Consider the following 20,447-nt stretch of genomic DNA (forward strand, 5'->3'; position numbering starts at 1 on the left):
CCAGTGAGCCAATAACGCCAGCATCCCAAGAAGCAGCTTGAGAGAACCGTTTTAATTAAGAAGTATGGCAATTCCCCTGAGAATGCCCTCCTCCTGCGTACCTGTTGAGCGCCATGGTTACTGTTGCTCCCTGCTGCATCTCCTGGGAAGCTGCCACTGCTGCCTCTGCTAATGATGCCACAGCTTGCGTGGCCTCAGAGGCTTGGGTGGTCTGGATTGTCATCTCCCCTCCTTGGAGCGTTGCCCAGTTCTGTTCCACCTGCGCAACAAGTAGAACACACATGCCATTTACCTACATGCTTGCTTGAAGTGCAGCATTTGAACCCTCCACCTGCCCACCTCACGTTGCAGGTATGGCTCACAACTCCTAATGTTCATCAGTTTCCAGACAGCGGTTCCCAAGATATTAAGATTGCAAAGCAGCTAGGTAAGATCGTAGGTCAGTTTTCCCTGAAGTGTTTCTATAATTCTACCAATAGGAAGTCTGTGGCTTTGAAAGTACAGGGGTGGATTTACAAAAATGTTATGGGGAATGCCTAACTACGCTGACAGCAAGGGAAAAAAAAACAAAGAAAAAACAAGCCAACGCCATAGAAGCAAAGCGTATGCAGCTTTCAAAGGCAAACACACATTCTCTTAGGAAATGTTTGCAGATTAGTAGGATATGGAAGAGGTCCCCCAACCACCTTAAAGCCCAGCCCTGGAATTAACTGCAAGGGCCATCTTTGTGAACTACATTCTACGCAAACAGAACGTAGGGTTGATTCTTAGACTGTCTAAAGTCAGCATTGGGTTCAACTTGAAAGCCTCTTCAGCTATTGCCAAAAGTTTTGCATCACCCTATAGAATGAATACATTTTGCTTCATAAAGTCGATTGAAACCTGCTGAATAATGTTGTGTTAACATATTGAATTACATACTGCTTTACGAAAAACTGAAAAATGTGACATTTTGAAATCTAACAGGAAATACTGTACTACAATTATGGCTTCCAGTAGACTTTTGGTGTATCTTGTAGTTTCTTTGATTACATGATGTTAAATTAAAGATCTTATTTTTTTTTTAAATGAATGTCTCCATCCTAAAATTATATGTGATGCAATACTTTTGACCATAGCTGTACATTGTAATTGCAAATGGCGTCGGTAGTATTGCTATAACCTTGCGAGGAAATGTAACACAGCATTCCTTTTAAAGAACACCAGCCTCCAGAATGGCACACATTGAAAATCATTAATTTGTGGAATGAAAGAATGAAACGCTTCAGCTCTTGGGACTTTATTATTTAAAAGATCTTCCTACAAGTCAACTAAAAGAAAAACAATCCCAAAAGAAGCTTTCGGAGAGAAGACTTTTATTGCTCTACCACCATTAGGGTTTCAATAATGCCCTGATAATCTGATCAACCACATATACAATAATAAAAATACATTCCTTCTAAACAGCAAGATGAATGGATATTTAAACCCATAACGGAGCAATAAAAGCCTTTTTTTTCATGAAAAGGGTCATGAACTTCGCTCCTCCTCTGGTCATCCTTTTGGGTACTATTTTTTTTCTTCCAAAAACAGAAACATATAAACATTTATAACTAACTGTACAGCTTCATAAAAGTTTAACTACCTGACTTAAAGGGGATCTTTCAGTTGGAACCCCAAAGTAGCACGTCAAAGGCCGACCTTTCTGAAAAATCTGAAAAAAAAGCCTGACTGTAAAGATGCAGTTTGCAAAGTGTATTTTACCATTAGCTACAACAGCCAAACAGTGCTAGTTTCATGAAAGATCTCAAACAATTCTGCAAACTGTAGGCTTTACCGTAAAGCAAACTCAACAGATGAGCAGTGAAATATTTTGTGTGAATTCAGAACACAGAAATAAACATACTGTAACATGTTATTTTTTTATTAAAGTTATTTTGTGTTATGCAAAAAGTTACATTTTTGCCATCCGTGATTATGTGTTGTGCCAATATTGTGTAAGTAACATAGTATCCACTTCAGGTTCTGACTATATTCAATGCCACTGAACACTGATACAGCGGAGAATTATAAACTAGTGTTTAAACAGCAAAGCCTCCAACTAACTTTCAATGCATTTTCAAACAAAAATCGAGAAAACACAAATCATATTTATTTTTTATAATAACTGCTTTAAAAACAAATGCTCCAAGTTAAAGATGTATAATAAATCAAATTTTCACCATTCTTCCACTTATAATCGCTGTTTAATACTTACTAAAGCACAGTCATGAAGACCACAGTAAACATATAGTATAGTCCTAATCAACAATTACTTTTACATTCACTAAAATAAATAATGTTTTTTTTTTTGTCCCTTCCCTTAGTGCTGGTGCAGTGAAATTTTATATTCACTTCACAATGTATGCTTAAGAAGTAGAGATTTTATAAAACTTAATGCAGGAACGAACATGTATAAAAATAGGAGCCAAAAAATGAACCTCCCTCAATTTAAAATAGGTGACCAAGTGCTGAAGATTTAAATGTAATAACTACAAGCCCCTTTATTCTCACTTTAGACCATTTATGCTACAAGTACAGTATAGATTCACTTCCTGTGCAGCAAGTATAAAGTGTTGAATATGAAGGTTTTTAATACTCTTATAGGAAGTGAAACCCTGCTGATGCATTTCTATAGCTTGCTATCTGGCAGTATAATACAATCGTCTATAATGGGGTGCAAGAATATGGGGAGCAGATGGCAGTTCGGTGTAACATGATCCCTTTCCTTCAGTTAAACTGCACTAACTGAAACTGATAACATTCTCAGTAGGTAAGTGCAGACAGGATAGCGGCTCTGTAGGCTCCCACACATGACTAATGCTCCTCAAACCCTTTTCCTAAAATTCGTACCTTTCGAGGAACCAGCCAACAAAAGGACCACTTGACGTTGACTACATTGGCAGTTTGCTTAATGTGACAATCTTGCGAGAAGCTCCCTCAACTAGTAATATTGCTGTAATGCGCTGTGTATAAGCATCTGTCACAATTCCTAACAGAGTCGGCCTGTTTAGCTAAACTGCTAAAATTTACTTCATGCCTTATTTCTACAATCGATTTCAACCCATCCAAGAAGAACTGAGCCATGATCACACAACTTAACCTTTTACAGGAATATGGCGACAATTCCTGTAAAAGGTTTAGTATATCTTTGCCAAGTCTTTCAGCCTTGCCGCTAATGGTTTTGAAAGAGGGTAATAACAAAGGCCTTTAAAAAAAATATTTAAAAAAATTCTTACCTCTCATTAGCTTACCAACATCCCCACAAGTCCCTTAAGGGTCTGTTTTTTTCCCAAACTTTATTTTCACTTTGACTTAAATCAAGCCAATTTCTCCTGCCATGACAATGTAAGTTAACTTCCTTTTTACACACTAGTGTTCTATGTTGCACAGAGCAAACTATGTGGGGTTCTATAGCCTGTAGCACAGGAAGTGGTAGGGCAAGTTGGCTTCACTTGACTCAAAGTGAAAATAAAAAGATCAACAGCAAAACAAAAGAGAGTTGTGGGAACATTATTTTTTGAAGACGTTTTTTAGCATTACCTCTCCGTCAGTTACCGTGGAGTAGTTGACCTGTGCCACTGTCACTGTTCCTGGCAGCTCCGAGGCGTCTGCAAGAGTCGCTACTGTTGCTCCCGTACCGACCTGCGAATACAGTAATGGGAACAAAGAAAGACTCAAATAAAACCTTTCCACTCATTAACAGCGATTCATAGTGTTTATACTAAGTCATTCTCAAAGACAATTTCACATTGAATTCCAAGATTTTTGTGGCAAAGACATATCTAATTTAAAAGCTACACCATAGACACTTACAAAGTGATAGGGGTTTGTTTATTCTTGCCTAATGTGATCAATTCTGCTTTCATACTGCTGGAATGTTTGCAGTCTTGTATTAAAGTGGTCTTTAATACAGGTTAGACTATATCATTTACAGATTTAGCCATTCCTGCTATGGAATAGATATAAAAAAAAAAACAAGGATGATCAACAACAATATATTAGGTGATGATGTACGCAACAAAAAGAGGAAGCTATGATGATAATTACCGAATTCTGTTGAGTCAACTCCCTGGTTTGAACGATTGCCCAACCCCAACTTTTAGCCGACAATCACATTTTCACCATTCATTTCTGTTTTTTTAATAACTATACACAAATAATACCTGAGGGGAAATGTTGCAGCTCATGTGAGTAGAAAAAACTTCCTAGAAGTAGTTGCTCTGTGCATTGAATGACTCAGGGTTAGGGTGGTCTTCAGTTCAGATTAAAAAAAAAAAAGACGTGGAGTTCGGTGGCTTCGGATCAGATGATACAGATTCCACAGTCTGATTGATTACGCACCACCCACACACACTTTTGCTTAACGACAACTTTATGCCCCCTGGGCGTTGACTCGGCAGAACCATGTATATGAAATTCAGGTCCAAGGACCCAATTCAATTAACTTTTAGACAGGAAGCATTATAGTAAAACACACATTCATGCAATAGAGAGTACATATGGATTAATTTCTGTTTTAATTCATTATTATTCATCATTGAATAGGTGTTAATTATATCAACTAAATTGATACACATATGCTATGAAGGTCTTGCCACCAATTAGTGTTCAATCCCAGGTCACAGCAGCTCTTTGACTCTATCAATTGCAGGGACTCACTTGTATGAGAGACACAGTGCCGTCGGGGTTACTGATGGTCTGTACCACAGTCTGTGAGGGAACGAGGTGGGCAATGCTGTGCGTGGCTGAAGTTGCTATATGCTGCTGCTGTGGCTGCTGATCATCGAATGCATAGAGCAGGTCCTCCCGGCCATGCTGTTTGTAACAGTTCTTTACAATGGTCCTCAGAGCTTGTGTCCAAGAAACCTACAAACACACCATAACAAAAAACTTACAAACTGGAACAATAGCACTTTTGATATCCAATATCATTTTATTTAAAATAATTTAGGGTGGATAGTCGGACTGTGAATCTTTGCATACTTTGTTCTATTTCATCGAAATATGGATTCAGTGCAATTAAAAGTGTAAGGGGCTATTGTGCATACATTTCCTGTTTGCTCTAAATACATTTAAGAAATTTTACATAAAGGAGTGCAAACAAAGGACTGAAAATTAATTTACCTCTCTATCTATCTATTTATAGCAATATCACCATCCCCTTTTATTGTGTTGAAAATCTTTTGGTGCTTGTGTTTCATACTTCAGTTTGGAATATGCAGATATTTCAAAGACAGTGCTACAGATGAAAAGTTGCTTCTGTTTCCTGCAACCAATTGTGTGTTGTAGTTCCAGCTCAATTCATTTTTTTTAAATACATTGCTTAACACTCCTTTAAAAATGCAGTGCGTTGAAACCAGTCCATCAAACATACCCTATGGCTGACACATCTCATCATAGTTCAATAGACACCCAAAGGAGCAAACTTACTGTCCAGCCAGTACCTCACCCTCTGTTTCTGTTCCTCTGTGCGCACATCACTGCGCACGTTAGCCCACGGGATGTCGTCCGGCCACCAGATGGGCTTGCAGCTCTCCTTGCCCCAACCCGGTTTGCCTCTGCCTGTTGAATACTTTAGCATCTCTGGGATGAATGCTCGCAACTGGGCCTGAAGCAACAATCAAGAAGCATACAGGTAATGAAAAGCCAAAAAATACAGGTAAATTTCCTGAGATCTAAACACATTTCAGGAAGAGCAAAATGGTTCACGGAAAATGTAAGAATGCTTGGCTAAATGGACATCTCAGAATAGCCATTCATTGTTCCTAGAGGAGTAAATGTAGCTATATGTATATGTAACTTTTGAATACTGGAGTCAATAAATGGAAACTAACAGAGCAATTGGTATTGTGCACACTCACTCGCAAACATCAAATTAGCCTTCCTTACAATCACTTCTAAAGTCTGTTTTACCACAATGCTCAAAATCTAGATGAAATAGATAAGTATCACATTTAGGCTATATAATATTACATATAAAATTATATATGCATGGATATATATATAATCTTTATTTTTATATAGCGCCTTTCATAGTGGACCGCCATCACAAAGCGCTTTACAGAGGTAGGCTGTGAACTGTGCATTATATAAGAACATAAGAACGTTAACAAACGAGAGGAGGCCATTCGGCCCATCTTGCTCGTTTGAGTGTTAGTAGCTTATTGATCCCAGAATCTCATCAAGCAGCTTCTTGAAGGATCCCAGGGTGTCCGCTTCAACAACATTACTGGGGAGTTGGTTCCAGACCCTCACAATTCCCTGTGTAAAAAAGTGCCTCCTATTTTCTGTTCTGAATGCCCCTTTATCTAATCTCCATTTGTGACCCCTGGTCCTTGTTTCTTTTTTCAGGTCGAAAAAGTCCCCTGGGTCGACATTGTCAATACCTTTTAGAATTTTGAATGCTTGAATCAGATCACCGCGTAGTCTTCTTTGTTCAAGACTGAACAGATTCAATTCTTTTAGCCTGTCTGCATACGACATGCCTTTAAAACACGGGATAATTCTGGTTTGGAGCACAAGGAGGTTAAGTGGCATGGTGGGATATATTATTTATTTATTGATAGATAGATAGATAGATAGAACTGAATGTTTGGCTCAAAGAGTTTTGTACTTTTGTATTACTGTAGAGACTCTACCTTCACTAATATTACATCTGTTTGTGTATATTAAAATAGATATGTATACATCTATACATATATCTTACTTATCAACTTATCCATGTTAGTATTCATAATATGTTACTTTATACTAACAATGTTTTACTGGAACATTTCAATAAAAACAATTTGAAACTAAAAAACTAAACCAAAGGCTGTTTAAATAAACCTCATGAAAGACATAGCCCAGTTAGAGTTGAGAACATCTTTATGCTTCAGAACACTGGATATCCAGGAGGTGATATTTAAGTAAATGACAGTAGATTAGCAATGTTTTTTTTATCTGAGTAGATTAGCTGTCAGAGTGCTTTATTTCAGGGTTCGATATCATGGGAAAATCCACAGCCCATCTGTCCCAGACTAAATTTCTGAAACATCAGCACCTTTTAAATTCTCCTCATCCAAGTGCTATCCTAATCTGTTTAACAGAAACCAGTGGACTCCTAGCTACTATTACAAATATACTTTAGTCACCTATTGTACATAGCAGCGATTATAGAAATCTTGGAATTAGGATAGATCCTATATAGATCCAATTGAATCAAACGCACAGACAATTGAAGTACCTGTTGTTAACAAAATAATTCCAGTAAATGTTACCTAATCCTAATATGTATTACCATCACTTCATAGATCTTACATTTTACTACATAAAAGATGCACACATTATGTGAATTGTGTACTTGCTTTTAATAGTATTTTTCATAGCATTTCTTAACAAACAAATTCATAGTTTCATTTTTTTTAGACAACTCTACTTTAGCTTATAAAAAAGTATATTTCTCAAAAAAAAACTTTATAAAAAAACAAACATTATACATTTTCTTCACTAACAGCTTAAAATAAATTACCACTAAAACATCGAATTCACCTTTACCATGATATCTGCGTGTTTCATATGATAAAAATGTGAGATCTAAGAAATTCTGACAATACATATTAGGTAAGATTAACAACTACAGTCTATGGCAGTTTCATGAATATCATGAATTTTATTCATAAAAATACATCTCCAAACAGCGTTCATGGATAGGACCCTAATCTTGGGTAAATATTTATGTGTGGTCCAGTGGTTAAAGAAAAGGGCTTGTAACCAGAAGGTCCCCAGTTCAAATCCCACCTCAGCCACTGACTCATTGTGTGACCCTGAGCAAGTCACTTCACCTCCTTGTGCTCCGTCTTTAGGGTGAGACGTAGTTGTAAGTGACTCTGCAGCTGATACATAGTTCACACACCCTAGTCTCTGTAAGTCGCCTTGGATAAAAGGCGTCTGCTAAATAATAATAATAATAATAATAATAATAATAATAATAATAATAATAAAACTCAAAATATTTATAGAAAATCTCACTTAATCCTGTGGCGCAAGTGGTAAAATGTTACTTGAACTCCCCACTCCAGATAATTAATTATTAATTTCACACAGCACGTAAACACAAATAGCTGACTTACACCTGACTACATAGCTACCCTTCAGTACTGCACCATATACAGATTTTGGGCCGCAGTCTCAAGGTTAAATGACTACAATGGGAACTGATTACTGCACCCTCAAGGGTTACATAATAGGCTGATAGGGTGGAGGTTTGTTTAAATCAAACAGTGGTTGCTTTCTGGAAATGCTGTCGTTTACTGTCAGTAGCAATGGGGTTAAGCTCCATGTCCTTAGTGTCTCTGATAATTCGCAGGCCTGATCAGGATTATATTGCACACCGAGGCTCTGCAGCGTCTGCTGCATGACATCACATGCTATATTTGGAATCGAAGAAACAAATCGCCTGCTATTAGCTCACTGTTCGCTTGCCAACCCCTGCTACCAACTGACCTACAGTCTCATTTATCAAACAGACACAACTAAATGTCAGGAACAGGCTTGCTTTTTAAAATGTTTACCTGTTACAGAGGAGTATCAGGGGTTAATAAAGATCTGAGATCATGAGAGATTATTGTTTCTAAAATTGAGAAACGTTAAAAGAATTTGAAACATTTAAACAATTTCTTTGAAAGCTCTCTGGATCCAAGCGTGCCCATTTTCAAGGGCCTGATGATTTAACAGATATGAGGGCCTCTTGAAATGATTAAATAATGCTTCCTGCAGTTTCACACTGAAGAGATGGAGTGGAAAAAATGTCTATTTACTTTTGCTCTTGCTCACTGTTTCTTCTTAGTGAATATAAGGAACAAATGAAACCTGAAGGTCATCCCAGGAGAAATTACTCAAAAGTGTTATTTGAAATTCTGGGGAAAAAAAAACAAAAAAACAACAGCACTGAGCTGTAACCCCTCCCCCTCCCCCCGTTTTAGAATAATGCTGAAAAATTATTATTATTATTATTATTATTATTTATTTCTTAGCAGATTAAGGGTGTTTCTATACGCTTTCTTGTATGAATGGGGGTTTCTATGTTTGTTTTTTTTATATAAGCTTGTAGGTATGTACAGTATGAATGCATGCATGTTTCTTTCTGTGAAACCCACTATCATTTACGAGAGCAAATTTGTATTGATTTGCTGTGTTAGGCAAACACCTGTGAAGCTGCTAACAGTATGTATTTATTTTAGCTTAAAAATATACTGTTATTCAACAAACCACTTCATATTTAAATAACTGAATAACTGGCAAAAAATATAGTCAGGAAGCACAGCAAGCTAAACCAAGAGTTTATTATCTTGTTCCTTCCTTCTCAATCTGCGCCTCTCTTTACCAGATGGCCCAATTATAGTAGTTAGAGTTAAGAGGTGCAGGGTTGCTGGAGGCACTTGAGAAGGTCCCTCTCTAATCCGCCAGGGAGCCAATCAACAATGACAGCTCTAATACAGTGGGGCCTCGCTAATTAGCAGAACAAGGAGGCCTGCGCTTCACCTGGCATGCTAGTGACAAGCCTGCACTCCCCAACGTTTGTTAAGCACCAGCTACTTTAGGACAAAGGTGAATGCTGTGCTTTGCCGCACCTGGCAACACCCTAGACCTCCATAACTACCTGACGAGGTGTGTGGGGCCGTGGGGCTCCTGGGATGCAAGTGGCACAGGACAATTAAATGGAAGATAGTAATTTGTTTGTGAGAAAAACAACTTGTACCTGAACGCCTTGACACCTGCTTGCTGGCTCCACAATTCAGATTTTCTGCCGCTTTGCCTGCCCTTATGGCCAGTGGTTTTTATCCTATGTGCTCCTTGGCTCACAAGATCACTGTGCTATTTAACCTCATCCCAACACTGTGACCTAAAAAGCACTAGCTGATATTCTTTCAATAAAGAACCCTAAAAGCATAATGGTGTTTAAAATATTTTTTAAAAGGTATTAGCATTATTTAACATATTTTTATAAAATTGTATACATTTAACAATGTTTTTATAAATGTGTAAGCATTTTATAAATCCTTAATACTAAAATGGACTGCTGGTAAATTCTGACAAACAAACATTTTAAAATTAATAAATAATTGGCTTCATTATTTTATCTAAACTTCATTTTGGCATCATTACAGATTTTATGCTGTTTTATGTTATGGATGAATAGTCTCATGTTCATCTATGATGTCTTATGATTTAATGTTTTCTGCATGTCTGCATATCTATATTTGAAATGAGTGATTTCACCTGCGTCATCTTATCGACGGACACTGGGATCCCATCAATGGTGAGGGGCGGCAGCTCTGAGCTGATTTCTGAGGGCGGAGGAGCATGTTCTGCCAGTGCTGTCTCCAGGTCTTCCAGAATCATGCTCTTGTACTTCCTGACCTGTGGGACACCATAAAGCTCAGGTAAAAAGGGGAGAAGGAGTGCTTGCTGGAATCAGAGCTCGCTGCAAACAAGGCAGCAGCGCACCCTAACCACCCCCACCCCCCTACTGCTGGGGCAATCGCTTTCAAAAATGACTTAATGAACAAGCTGATGAAACTTAAAGAAAGAGGGAAGCATATTTATGAAAGAATGATGCCACAGCTGGAACTCAGAAACAACTTGTCACTATTAAGTGGCAAAATTACAGAAAATGCAATTAAAATAAAGCAGGCCCATATTGTACTTTAGTATCTGGAAAACGTATGGTGATTTTACATCATCTAAAATTAAAAAAATAAATAAAAATACATTTAAAAAAAAAAAGTTATCATCTTTGTTGTCTGGGCATTGCTTTTCAGAAGATTTCATACCGTTGGCTATCTGATAAATATAAGAAACCTGTTTGAGACTTACCACATTCTCCAGTGGAGCTGCCCCGAACACTTTAAAAAGTGCATTGGGCTTGGAGGGAGAGATACATAGCACTATTGCCTGCTGACCCACTCTAGTTGTGTATTCGTCTAAAGTTGCTCTCAGCTTCCTAGAAAAACAAACACACTGCTTTCAGTTGGTGATAAAATCATCTTTTAGATTCACCTCCACCTACTGGATTACAAAGGTATAGGCTTTTGTTCCTTGAGCCCAGAAGTGCAGATTGCGTTTTTCTGAATGCACGACACACCAATCAGTTTCAAAATTCTGATATAATTACGCTCATTGTTTGATTTTTTTGTTTAGTTTTGTTTTTGTTGTCTCAATCCCCAACAACCCACTTAGGGGATCCTGCAAACAATCAAACATCCTCACCTCAGCAATCGAGTCTGCTGCCTCTTGCGGATTGAGGGGTTTGACTCAAAGATGTGCGGTCGCTTCCGTTTCTTCCCGGTTGCCACAGCAGCAGCTGCTGCCATTCCCACTGGACCTGAAATCAAAGCCAGAGGAAAGTTGGTCAGTGCTTGCTCAAGTGGCAGCGATAATACTATAGACCACCCAAAAGTAAAGTCAAACCATACTGTTACAATTAATAAGTTTGAATTTAGACAAAACAAAACATTTTAAGCATAAAATTGTCTTGAATAGTATATGTTATCATTTCTAAAGAGTGTGTACCAGGGTGAGAATACAGTAAACAAGGGGCTGAGGTAGGATTTGAAAGCAAGGTCTTTTAGATCTTCAGACAACTCCAAACCTTTAAACCAATACAAAAGATCCTTACTCACTGAAGCATAAAATGCTTCCGTAAGTAAACAAATGTATGCTAAACTCTGTATTTTTGTTCATTATCTGCTCAATAGCGACGTTTAATTGTACACTTTGTGGTCCTATATCACCCTCTGCTGGGCACAATTTAGTACCTCAAGGTGATGTAACAGCCTCCAATGAAATGTCTTTCCTCAGTATATTGTAGATTAGTATCTACTGCATTTGAAGAGTTGCTACTACTGTTTATTAGGTTTAACTGTGATACACAAACACTGTCTTTCAAACCCAAGCGTATGTGGAAATTTAAAGAAACTTTAAAGGCATTTCCACATAGGCCTGAAGAAGACTTTTGAGGTCTTGAAAGCTAGTGTTTGTTTCTTACAGTTAATCTAACAAACAGTATCAACTCTCTAAATCTCTCATCACTAACCTTGATTAACACAGCATAAACTATCTTTCAAGGCTGTTCAGTAGTAGGCGTAATACACAGCAGAATAGATTGTTGAATTTGGAAGACTGATTATAATTGGCTCCAGTTATTTATTGTACAATGCCACCTATTTCCCTTTACTTTACATGGCAGTATGACCCAGTTCATGTTCCAGCCCTACAGAACCTGCAGCAGCCAGGTGAGCGGTGACCTCATCGGTGCCCGTGGAGTTCAGGATGTCCGAGTCATCGTAAGAGGTGTCCTCGGGTGAGGAGGGAGAGTCCTCGTCTGCGCTCAGCATGTTGTGCTCCGTGTAGGTGGCCACGTGGACCTGTTGAACCTGCTGGGCCACCGCATGGGCCTCGATGGTGGCCATATGCTCAACCTGACCCACTCCGTGATCTTCCATTGGGGGATGCTAATCTAGAACACACTGCACACAACAGCAAATGTAAGCCTTTTAAAAAAAAATGATATGTATTTAAAATTATGTTTAAGGTTATTTATACTTCCAAACAGAGCCTCCCATATGTTTTTACAATGTTATACATATTGGCATCATAAAAGCACACGTGGTTGATACAGCAGCTGAAACATCAGATCTATTTGTGTGTGCTGTTAGAAAGTTTTTATGCAGTATCAAAACTGGAATACATGAAGACTACATTTGAGTATTTCCTTATGCCCTCATGGAAACCTCTTACTGAGTAAAGCACATAGCACAAGTCATGAAATCATTGGTGCTTTATTTTAAAATAATAATAATAATAATAATAAAAACATTTACCTTTACTTGTTACAAAGAAGTATGTCAGACAGTTTTAATTACCATTCCTGTATCTGCTAAAATTTAAACACCTCCTATTTTAAAAAGCCTTTAAGCCTTTAAAAGGTATAAGGGACATATGTGTCCCGCAAATAAAATGATACTAACTTTCATATTTTTAACAATGAGGTGCACGAAACAGGATTTAAAATGTACTGTTTTGTCAGTCTCCTCGTGATACTTAAGTCACTATCAAATGTATTTTAAGAAACTGTTTTAACAACTGCTCAATTCCTTGTGTACCTTAAGGGGTAAAGGGTTTCTTAGATTTCCCTGTACCTGTATGTAATTATGTGTCTGTTTGAAACGGATGTGTAAAGTGTGTAAGTGAACTTCAGCCGCCACCTAGGTACATCTTCACAATAATGCAATCTTAAATGTAAATACAAATGAGTTCCACTGTTGCAAGTTCTGTAAATACAATCTGTAGAGCCATTCAACATTGACATGTAACTGGGGGTTAACAAAGGTAGTCAGAAGTGAAACCATGTTGATCGCAGGTAATCTCCTTCTATGTGCTCTTACAGGGAACCCTAAGCGCCACAGTCATTACACCAGGGACTTTGAAACAAGCTCATTAACAGCAACTGAGAATGTGTGTTTTTCTCCAACATTGGGTTCATTAGCAAGAGCAAAACTAATTGGTTACCTTTATTGCAACATTACCTTACAGTTTACATGGTGTTTTGATTGATGTTACTATGTACTGCTGTATTCTGATAACTACTTACAACTTAGGGGGTTTGACAAATAAAGAAACATGGAACTTTCTAACCATAACCATTTGCTTTCCACCAAAAGGAATTCAGTTTTTCTGTATTCAGTTTGCATGATGACTTGTGACATGCCAATACTCATTTTGCAGTTATTGCAGGATCTCCGCTGGCTCAACAAATAACCTGCAAATATGTCTGAAAAATATTCTTGCAGATGCCTTTAAAGGTCAACTTTTTACCATAGTCTGCAATACTGAATATTCTACACTTCCTTGCAGTTTCAACAGTAATGGTTCAGTGCATTATTGTGATTTTACCTACATCACAAATACATATGTACTTCCATGTATTGTTTGGTAGGCTTATGTTATTGAAGAAAAACCAATTCAATGACAAATGTGCATGCATAGTTCTTGCAAGTGACTTTAATTAGAATAACCAACCCCATTGTTACCCTTTATATACAGTACATTGATAAATCCTTAACTGGTATAACATGATTTGGTAACATCCTGGAAATTAGCAGAATTCACAGGACTATTTGTAATACAGATCAACAATTTAATCCAATTTAAATAGATCTTATATTTGAAAATGAATGCATCTAAGTTCCATTAAATGTTTGCATTAAATATTAGTTTTATTTTCATTTCTCCAATTCTATAGCTAGGAAAGTTTAGATTTGTTCTTGGTGGTTTCTGGTTGCATTTCTAAATATTGTAACCCTTGTATTTTATTGATGTAATTATTCATTTATTGTTTTTGCATTATTTGGTTTATTGTACTTTGTAAATCATAATTTATTTATTACTTCCTGCTTCCACAATAACAATGATCCAAGCAACTCTATATGGCGCCACTGCTGTGTATGGAGCAGGGCATAGCACGGGGGTACCTATAGCGGTTGTAGTGCTTCAGTAAAATATGTACTGAATACCTAGTGTACAAGACAGTGTAAGACAAGTGCTATGGTAGAGTATGAGTTACTGTTCTATAGAACGTATTTTTAAACTAAGAATGAATTAATGTTTTATCCCATTTATATGGATTACTGTAAAATAATAGGATTTTCAATCAAATATAAACAAGTAGCTATGGTGACGTCACCAGTAAAGGAGTACCATCGAAAGTCAAAATGTACCCTTCGTTGCTGCCCTAATATATAAGTGATTTTGTGTTTATAAGGAGTATTGTGTAAGATATTGTTACATTCAGGCCGGGCCATTGTTAAAAAATTGTGTTAAAAGGAATTTTGTGTAATCCGAGTTTTAATGAGACACTAGCTCTCTGAGAATTTAGGGGAGGTCCTGGAAAGTTACTTTTAGTTAGTGAAAAAAGTATGAAAATAAAAATGGTTTAAATGGTCTCAACGTACAACAAAAATTAATTTATTTATTTACTTATTTTTTTCCATGATTGTTGGCTTTAAGGAGATGTTAAAATTTTAAACTACATTACTTTTTCACAAATCTCTTGGGATTCAATTCTCCCCAAATTTACCTTCAAAACCCACTTTTTTGCTTTACTTATTGGAAAATCAGCAGACACTAGTCATAATTAAACCCAGCTAACAGAAACTAGGTCAGATTTCCAAGCTGTATAAAAATGAAATTGCAACTACAGTAGCTGGTTGTGCTCTGTGCAACAATGTGGGGTGTACAGCTCACACTGAACTACCATAATTGATCAAATATTAAACACATCCTACTTGAGGGAAATTCAAACATGTGTTCCACCGCAGCACTACCTAAATTATGTAGGGTATTCTACTACCAACAAAGTAGATAGAAAATGAAGGAACTTCATGATATGCATTACTGAAAAGGTTTTACATTAGAGCTGTCAACTGCAGATCAGTAAAATCAGCATTATCAGGTGATATAATGGGTGGCTAGCCAAATTTGCAAAAAAATATAAAATGTATGTTTAAACCCTAACATATTTCAGACTGAACATTATCAATTTGCCAAAATATATGCTACAAAATAACATATTATGTTTGCGGTATCAAAAGGTGAAGGACTTAAAAGTCAATGTGTTGCCACCCCCTTGTGTCAATGAAGATGAACTACAATAATACCTGTTTATATGCTCCTAAGACTGTACTGTACTAGCATAAATGAACAAAGTCTGATGCTCATACCACCACTGGTCATGTGGGATGCTGTTTTTATCACTGAAATGTCATATTTTGAAAGTTAAATAAAGGGCCTCTTGTAATCTATATACATTTTTGAGACTATGTCTCTGCATTCAGTTCACAAAGCATTAAAGACAGTACTATAGATACACCTTGTTCACAATTTTGTAACAAACATGTTTGCTTATTAAAATATATCATACCAACAATATGTTATCACTATACTGAAGTATTTCACTTCAGATTCTTTAGTGTGATTTTATTCAAAATGTATAACACATATATTGGTGTGGCCAGTATTCCTAGTTAGTAATAAATACATATGCTAACTACGGTGGCCCTGAAGTGCAAAACACAAGCAAATAAAAAAATACAGACAAAAAAATGTGTTCCTGCAATTAAAAAAAAAAAGCTTAACTGCAATTACAAAAACGACTGCAAATACAAAAACAACTTTGCATCTTAAAATTTGTGTACAAACACAAAAAACGCTTACATCTTAAATGTTGTGTACACACTCAAAAAAGGCTTACATCTTAAAACGTGCGTACAAACACAAAAAAACGCGTACATCTTAAAACGTGCGTACAAACACAAAAAACGCGTACATCTTAAAATGTGCGTACAAACACAAAAAAACGCGTACATCTTAAAATGTGTGTACAAACACAAAAAACGCTTACATCTTAAATGTTGTGTACACACTCAAAAAAGGCTTACATCTTAAAACGTGCGTACAAACACAAAAAAACGCGTACATCTTAAAACGTGCGTACAAACACAAAAAACGCGTACATCTTAAAAAAACAGCACCATACAAATCAATGACATAAACAAGTGGGCGGGTGTTGGTTGTGGAAAGACATAAATCAGATCTCCGATTGGATGAACATTTACTCAGTTACTGTGATCCTGGACCGTGGAAGCTGTCGTCTTTGTACACTTGGGTCTGTCTCTCTCCACATTTTTTTCTTTCTATAAAAATATAGAATGACGATTTTTTTTTTTTTTTTAAATATTATTACCGTGGACTGAACAATGGAGCATACAAAATAGTAGCCTGCATTATAAGTGTAAAAAGCGCTGAGCTTCCACACCACTACTACAGTCTATGTACAGCAGCTATTTTATGGATTTGAGTGATTACATAATGCTGTAACTGTATGAGGGATTCTGTCTTCCTTTTAAGAATTTAAATATTCCTATGTGTAAACTTTTGGACGAGCAGCGTATAAGTAGAGTGTAAGCTGAACTTGGGCAAAGCAGGGAGGAGTTGCCCTTCGATTCCTCCTAATTATGAAAAGCTGTTTTAATAACACAGTTAGATGTTTTTTTTTTTTTTTTTAACATGAATACAACTGTCCAGGTAGGTTACCATGAAAGCTTTTGATTATACAGTATTTATAGCACCGTTTGCTGTGATGGGTCCTCCCAGTGAACATGCTCCATTGCTCAGTCCCACCTTTACCACGGTAATAATATAAAAAAAAAATAATAATACGTGATTCTATATTTTTATAGAAAGAAAAAAAATGTGGAGAGAGACCCAAGTGTAGACGACAGCTTCCACGGTCCAGGATCACAGTAACTGAGTAAATGTTCATCCAATCGGAGATCTGATTTATGTCTTTCCACAACCAACACCCGCCCACTTGTTTATGTCATTTCCGATATAGGATTTGATATGTATGGTGCTGTTTTTTTAAGATGTACGCGTTTTTTTGTGTTTGTACGCACATTTTAAGATGTACGCACATTTTAAGATGTACCCGTTTTTTTAGTTTGTACACAAATTTTAAGATGTAAGCGGTTTTTTGTGTTTGTACACAAATTTTAAGATGCAGGCGTTTTTTTTTTTTTTTTGTTTTTTTTTTAATTGCAGGTAAGCTTTTTTTTTTAATTGCAGGTACACATGTTTTTGTTTGTCTGTATTTTTTATTTGCTTGTGTTTTGCACTTCAGGGCCACCGTAGCTAACTCAACAGAACATGCCCTTGATAATAAATTCAACAAAATGTTTTGCTTCCTGACACCTGTTTACCAACAACAAATGTGCGTCAGCCATTACATCTGAGATTTGTTATTATTCAGGTAGCAAATACATATTTTAAGTAGGATTGCATTTTAGTCTTCCACAGAACATTTTGTAGGAAACTTCATATATAGCTGATATTTTCAACATTAAATGGTACCTTGGTAACATGCTAATATAGCTCCGATATGGTATGTATGGGGGGGGGGGGGGGGGGGGGGGTGTTCCAAAACAAACAAATGGACATCACCTTATTAATACTATACTATAACACACATACAGTACTTTTGAGGTTTCTGCAGCAATCAAAATTATCAGGACTTCAGAGTGGAAGCAAACACACTTCTTTGATAGAAAATACGGTTTGCAAAGTTAACACTCCCTACTCATATTATTCTTATAAGACACCGCATTGTTTATGATTGTGTGTTCTGTCCACTTCCCCTACAGATGCAGTACAACACATACATTTCACAAAACAACCCTGAAAGCAAATGAACTGAAAAATGTAGAATTGATTTTTTTTTGTTAGTTAAGTATAACGTACACGTCACGCTCACGTACTTGGTACATATATTTATATCGTCATCAGTTCCCGCTTCATTGAAACAGATCGTACTTCCAAAGCAGGTGTTATTTACTCCTTTTAACGTATTGCCATATTGCTAACTGTTGGTCTTACCCGTAAACACAGGACTACTTTTTTTGTTTCGTTTAAAGTGGCTAAATTACTACCCAATATGCTACCCCTCTGTGCCGCCTATCCTCCACGCCTGCCCGAATTACTCTGGAACCCGAAGCTCAACCAGTATTAAAGATCATTAAACCAGCAACCCGGGCCTAGTGCGGCCTATTGCAGCACCGGGTTTGTGTTTGTGTCTTAATCCCGGCTAATTGGCGGTTTAACCCAGTCTATTATCGAAATGGGAGAATACTATTTTTCAAACCCCTCGTTCTCGGTTCGCACCGAGATTACTCCTGTCCCCCTATCACCCCACCGCTGCCGGGTTTGTTGGTGCGGCTGCGCCGGGGCTGAAATAGCTGGAGATTGCGCGGTAGGGCACTAACCTCAGAGCGGCTGCGCTACAGCGGGCCTGCGCCGTACAGTCTGGAACAGAGAATCCAAGCAATAATGGAGGACAAAGAGCAAGCGAGCTCAACACAAACCGGGCGCGGCCACGGCGTCAAGGAGAACCAGGATTGCGTCATCGCGTAAGGCGTAACTGTTACAGGCGCCATTTGGGTAAGGGCTTATGAAATTCTATTTAAGTATTTATTCATGTAAGAACAAAGCCTCCATTGTGTTGTTTTTAAACTGCCTCCAGGCTCTGTAATTTTTTTTTGTTTTTACTAACATCTTACCATTTGTATATGCCATAACTCTGAGGCTTGGTGGTCCAAAGGTTAGTGAAAGAGGCTTGATACCAGGAGGTTCCCAGTTTAAGACCCTGAGCTTGTCACTTAACCTCCTTGTGCTCCGCGCTTCGGATGAGATGTAAAAACTAGTGATGGGTACAAAACCTCACCGCTTCGACTCGTCTCGAACCATTAGAAGCAAACAGTGTTGTGAATCAAAGGTTCAATTGGTTCGCATGAAGCAATACATCACGTGACAACAAACGCCAACATTTTCTACGGATCCTCTGAAGCTGCAGACGCTCGGGGTATTCAGTCACGCACCCTCACGGAGTAAAGTCTTGCTGAAGGTGTCGTAGATGCACTATCGAAACGTTTTGATTGTTACAAAAGAAGACACAAACCACTAATACAATGCTTTACTTTGAATCAATAATACTTCGTTGACGTAGGTTAGAAGTGGAAGGAAGAATATACAGTATATATCTATCTATCTATCTATCTATCTATCTATCTATATATCTATATATATATATATATATATATATATATATATGCTGGCTACTACTATGTGAAATTGGGGATGTTTAATAATTATTGTTAATTATTATAAAAATAAATGTAATGATTATTTGAGATGTTTTCCCAGAAATAATTGTTAATAAAATGTCTTTTCAAACCTTTGTCAAAGAAGTCTTGAATTCAATATTATTTCATTGTGATACATCAACGAAATAAATATAAATATCAAATTGCTATACTATTGAAAACACCATTACACCTTAAAGCACCATATGTTGTTGATGTTTGTTATTATTATTATTATTATTATTATTATTTATTTCTTAGCAGACGCCCTTATCCAGGGCGACTTACAATCGCAAGCAAATACAAATACATTCAAGTGTTACAATATAAGTCATACAATAAGAACAAGAAATACAATAATTCTCAAGTGTGACAAACCACAATTCAATAATACAGCAGATAATAGTGAAAGTTACATCAGGATATGATTAAGTAGTGATAGTTACATCAGGATATGATTAAGTACAAAATACTACAGATTAAACACTTGGGAGATTACAATATTCTGAGGTACAGGATTAAATGCAGTAAAATAGGGGGCAGATAAGAGCAAAATAAAGCATATTTAAATGAAGGGTGATAGTGTCCCAGGGTACAACAGAGGAGTTCTACAGGTGCTGTTTGAAGAGGTGAGTCTTAAGGAGGCGCCGGAATGTGGTCAGAGACTGGGCAGTCCTGACATCTGTAGGAAGG

At 37.1% G+C, this 20,447-nt stretch overlaps 1 protein-coding gene across 7 annotated transcripts in view; it reads right to left on the minus strand.

The window, feature by feature from the left end:
- Nucleotides 1-19,282, minus strand: part of LOC117415389 (nuclear respiratory factor 1-like) — a 32,209-nt gene extending 12,927 nt beyond the window's left edge. For 2 of the 7 annotated variants that reach the window (XM_034025665.3, XM_059027420.1), the window contains exons 1-10: nucleotides 18,879-18,986; nucleotides 12,284-12,530; nucleotides 11,272-11,386; nucleotides 10,879-11,005; nucleotides 10,282-10,422; nucleotides 5,471-5,629; nucleotides 4,681-4,887; nucleotides 3,562-3,672; nucleotides 1,625-1,693; nucleotides 102-259 (exon numbers count right to left, since the gene is read on the minus strand). In XM_034025665.3, coding sequence (XP_033881556.1) covers nucleotides 102-259; nucleotides 1,625-1,693; nucleotides 3,562-3,672; nucleotides 4,681-4,887; nucleotides 5,471-5,629; nucleotides 10,282-10,422; nucleotides 10,879-11,005; nucleotides 11,272-11,386; nucleotides 12,284-12,506 — 1,310 coding nt within the window. In that variant the 5' untranslated portion in view covers nucleotides 12,507-12,530; nucleotides 18,879-18,986. Of the gene's footprint in view, nucleotides 1-101; nucleotides 260-1,624; nucleotides 1,694-3,561; nucleotides 3,673-4,680; nucleotides 4,888-5,470; nucleotides 5,630-10,281; nucleotides 10,423-10,878; nucleotides 11,006-11,271; nucleotides 11,387-12,243; nucleotides 12,531-18,878; nucleotides 18,987-19,172 lie in introns of those variants that run through there. The other 5 variants (XM_059027418.1, XM_034025666.3, XM_034025668.3 and 2 more) reach the window with 5 other exon arrangements.
- Nucleotides 19,283-20,447: the final 1,165 nt, after the last annotated feature.

This window comes from Acipenser ruthenus, chromosome 7 (assembly GCF_902713425.1).
Source record: "Acipenser ruthenus chromosome 7, fAciRut3.2 maternal haplotype, whole genome shotgun sequence".
Classification (NCBI taxonomy): domain Eukaryota; kingdom Metazoa; phylum Chordata; class Actinopteri; order Acipenseriformes; family Acipenseridae; genus Acipenser; species Acipenser ruthenus.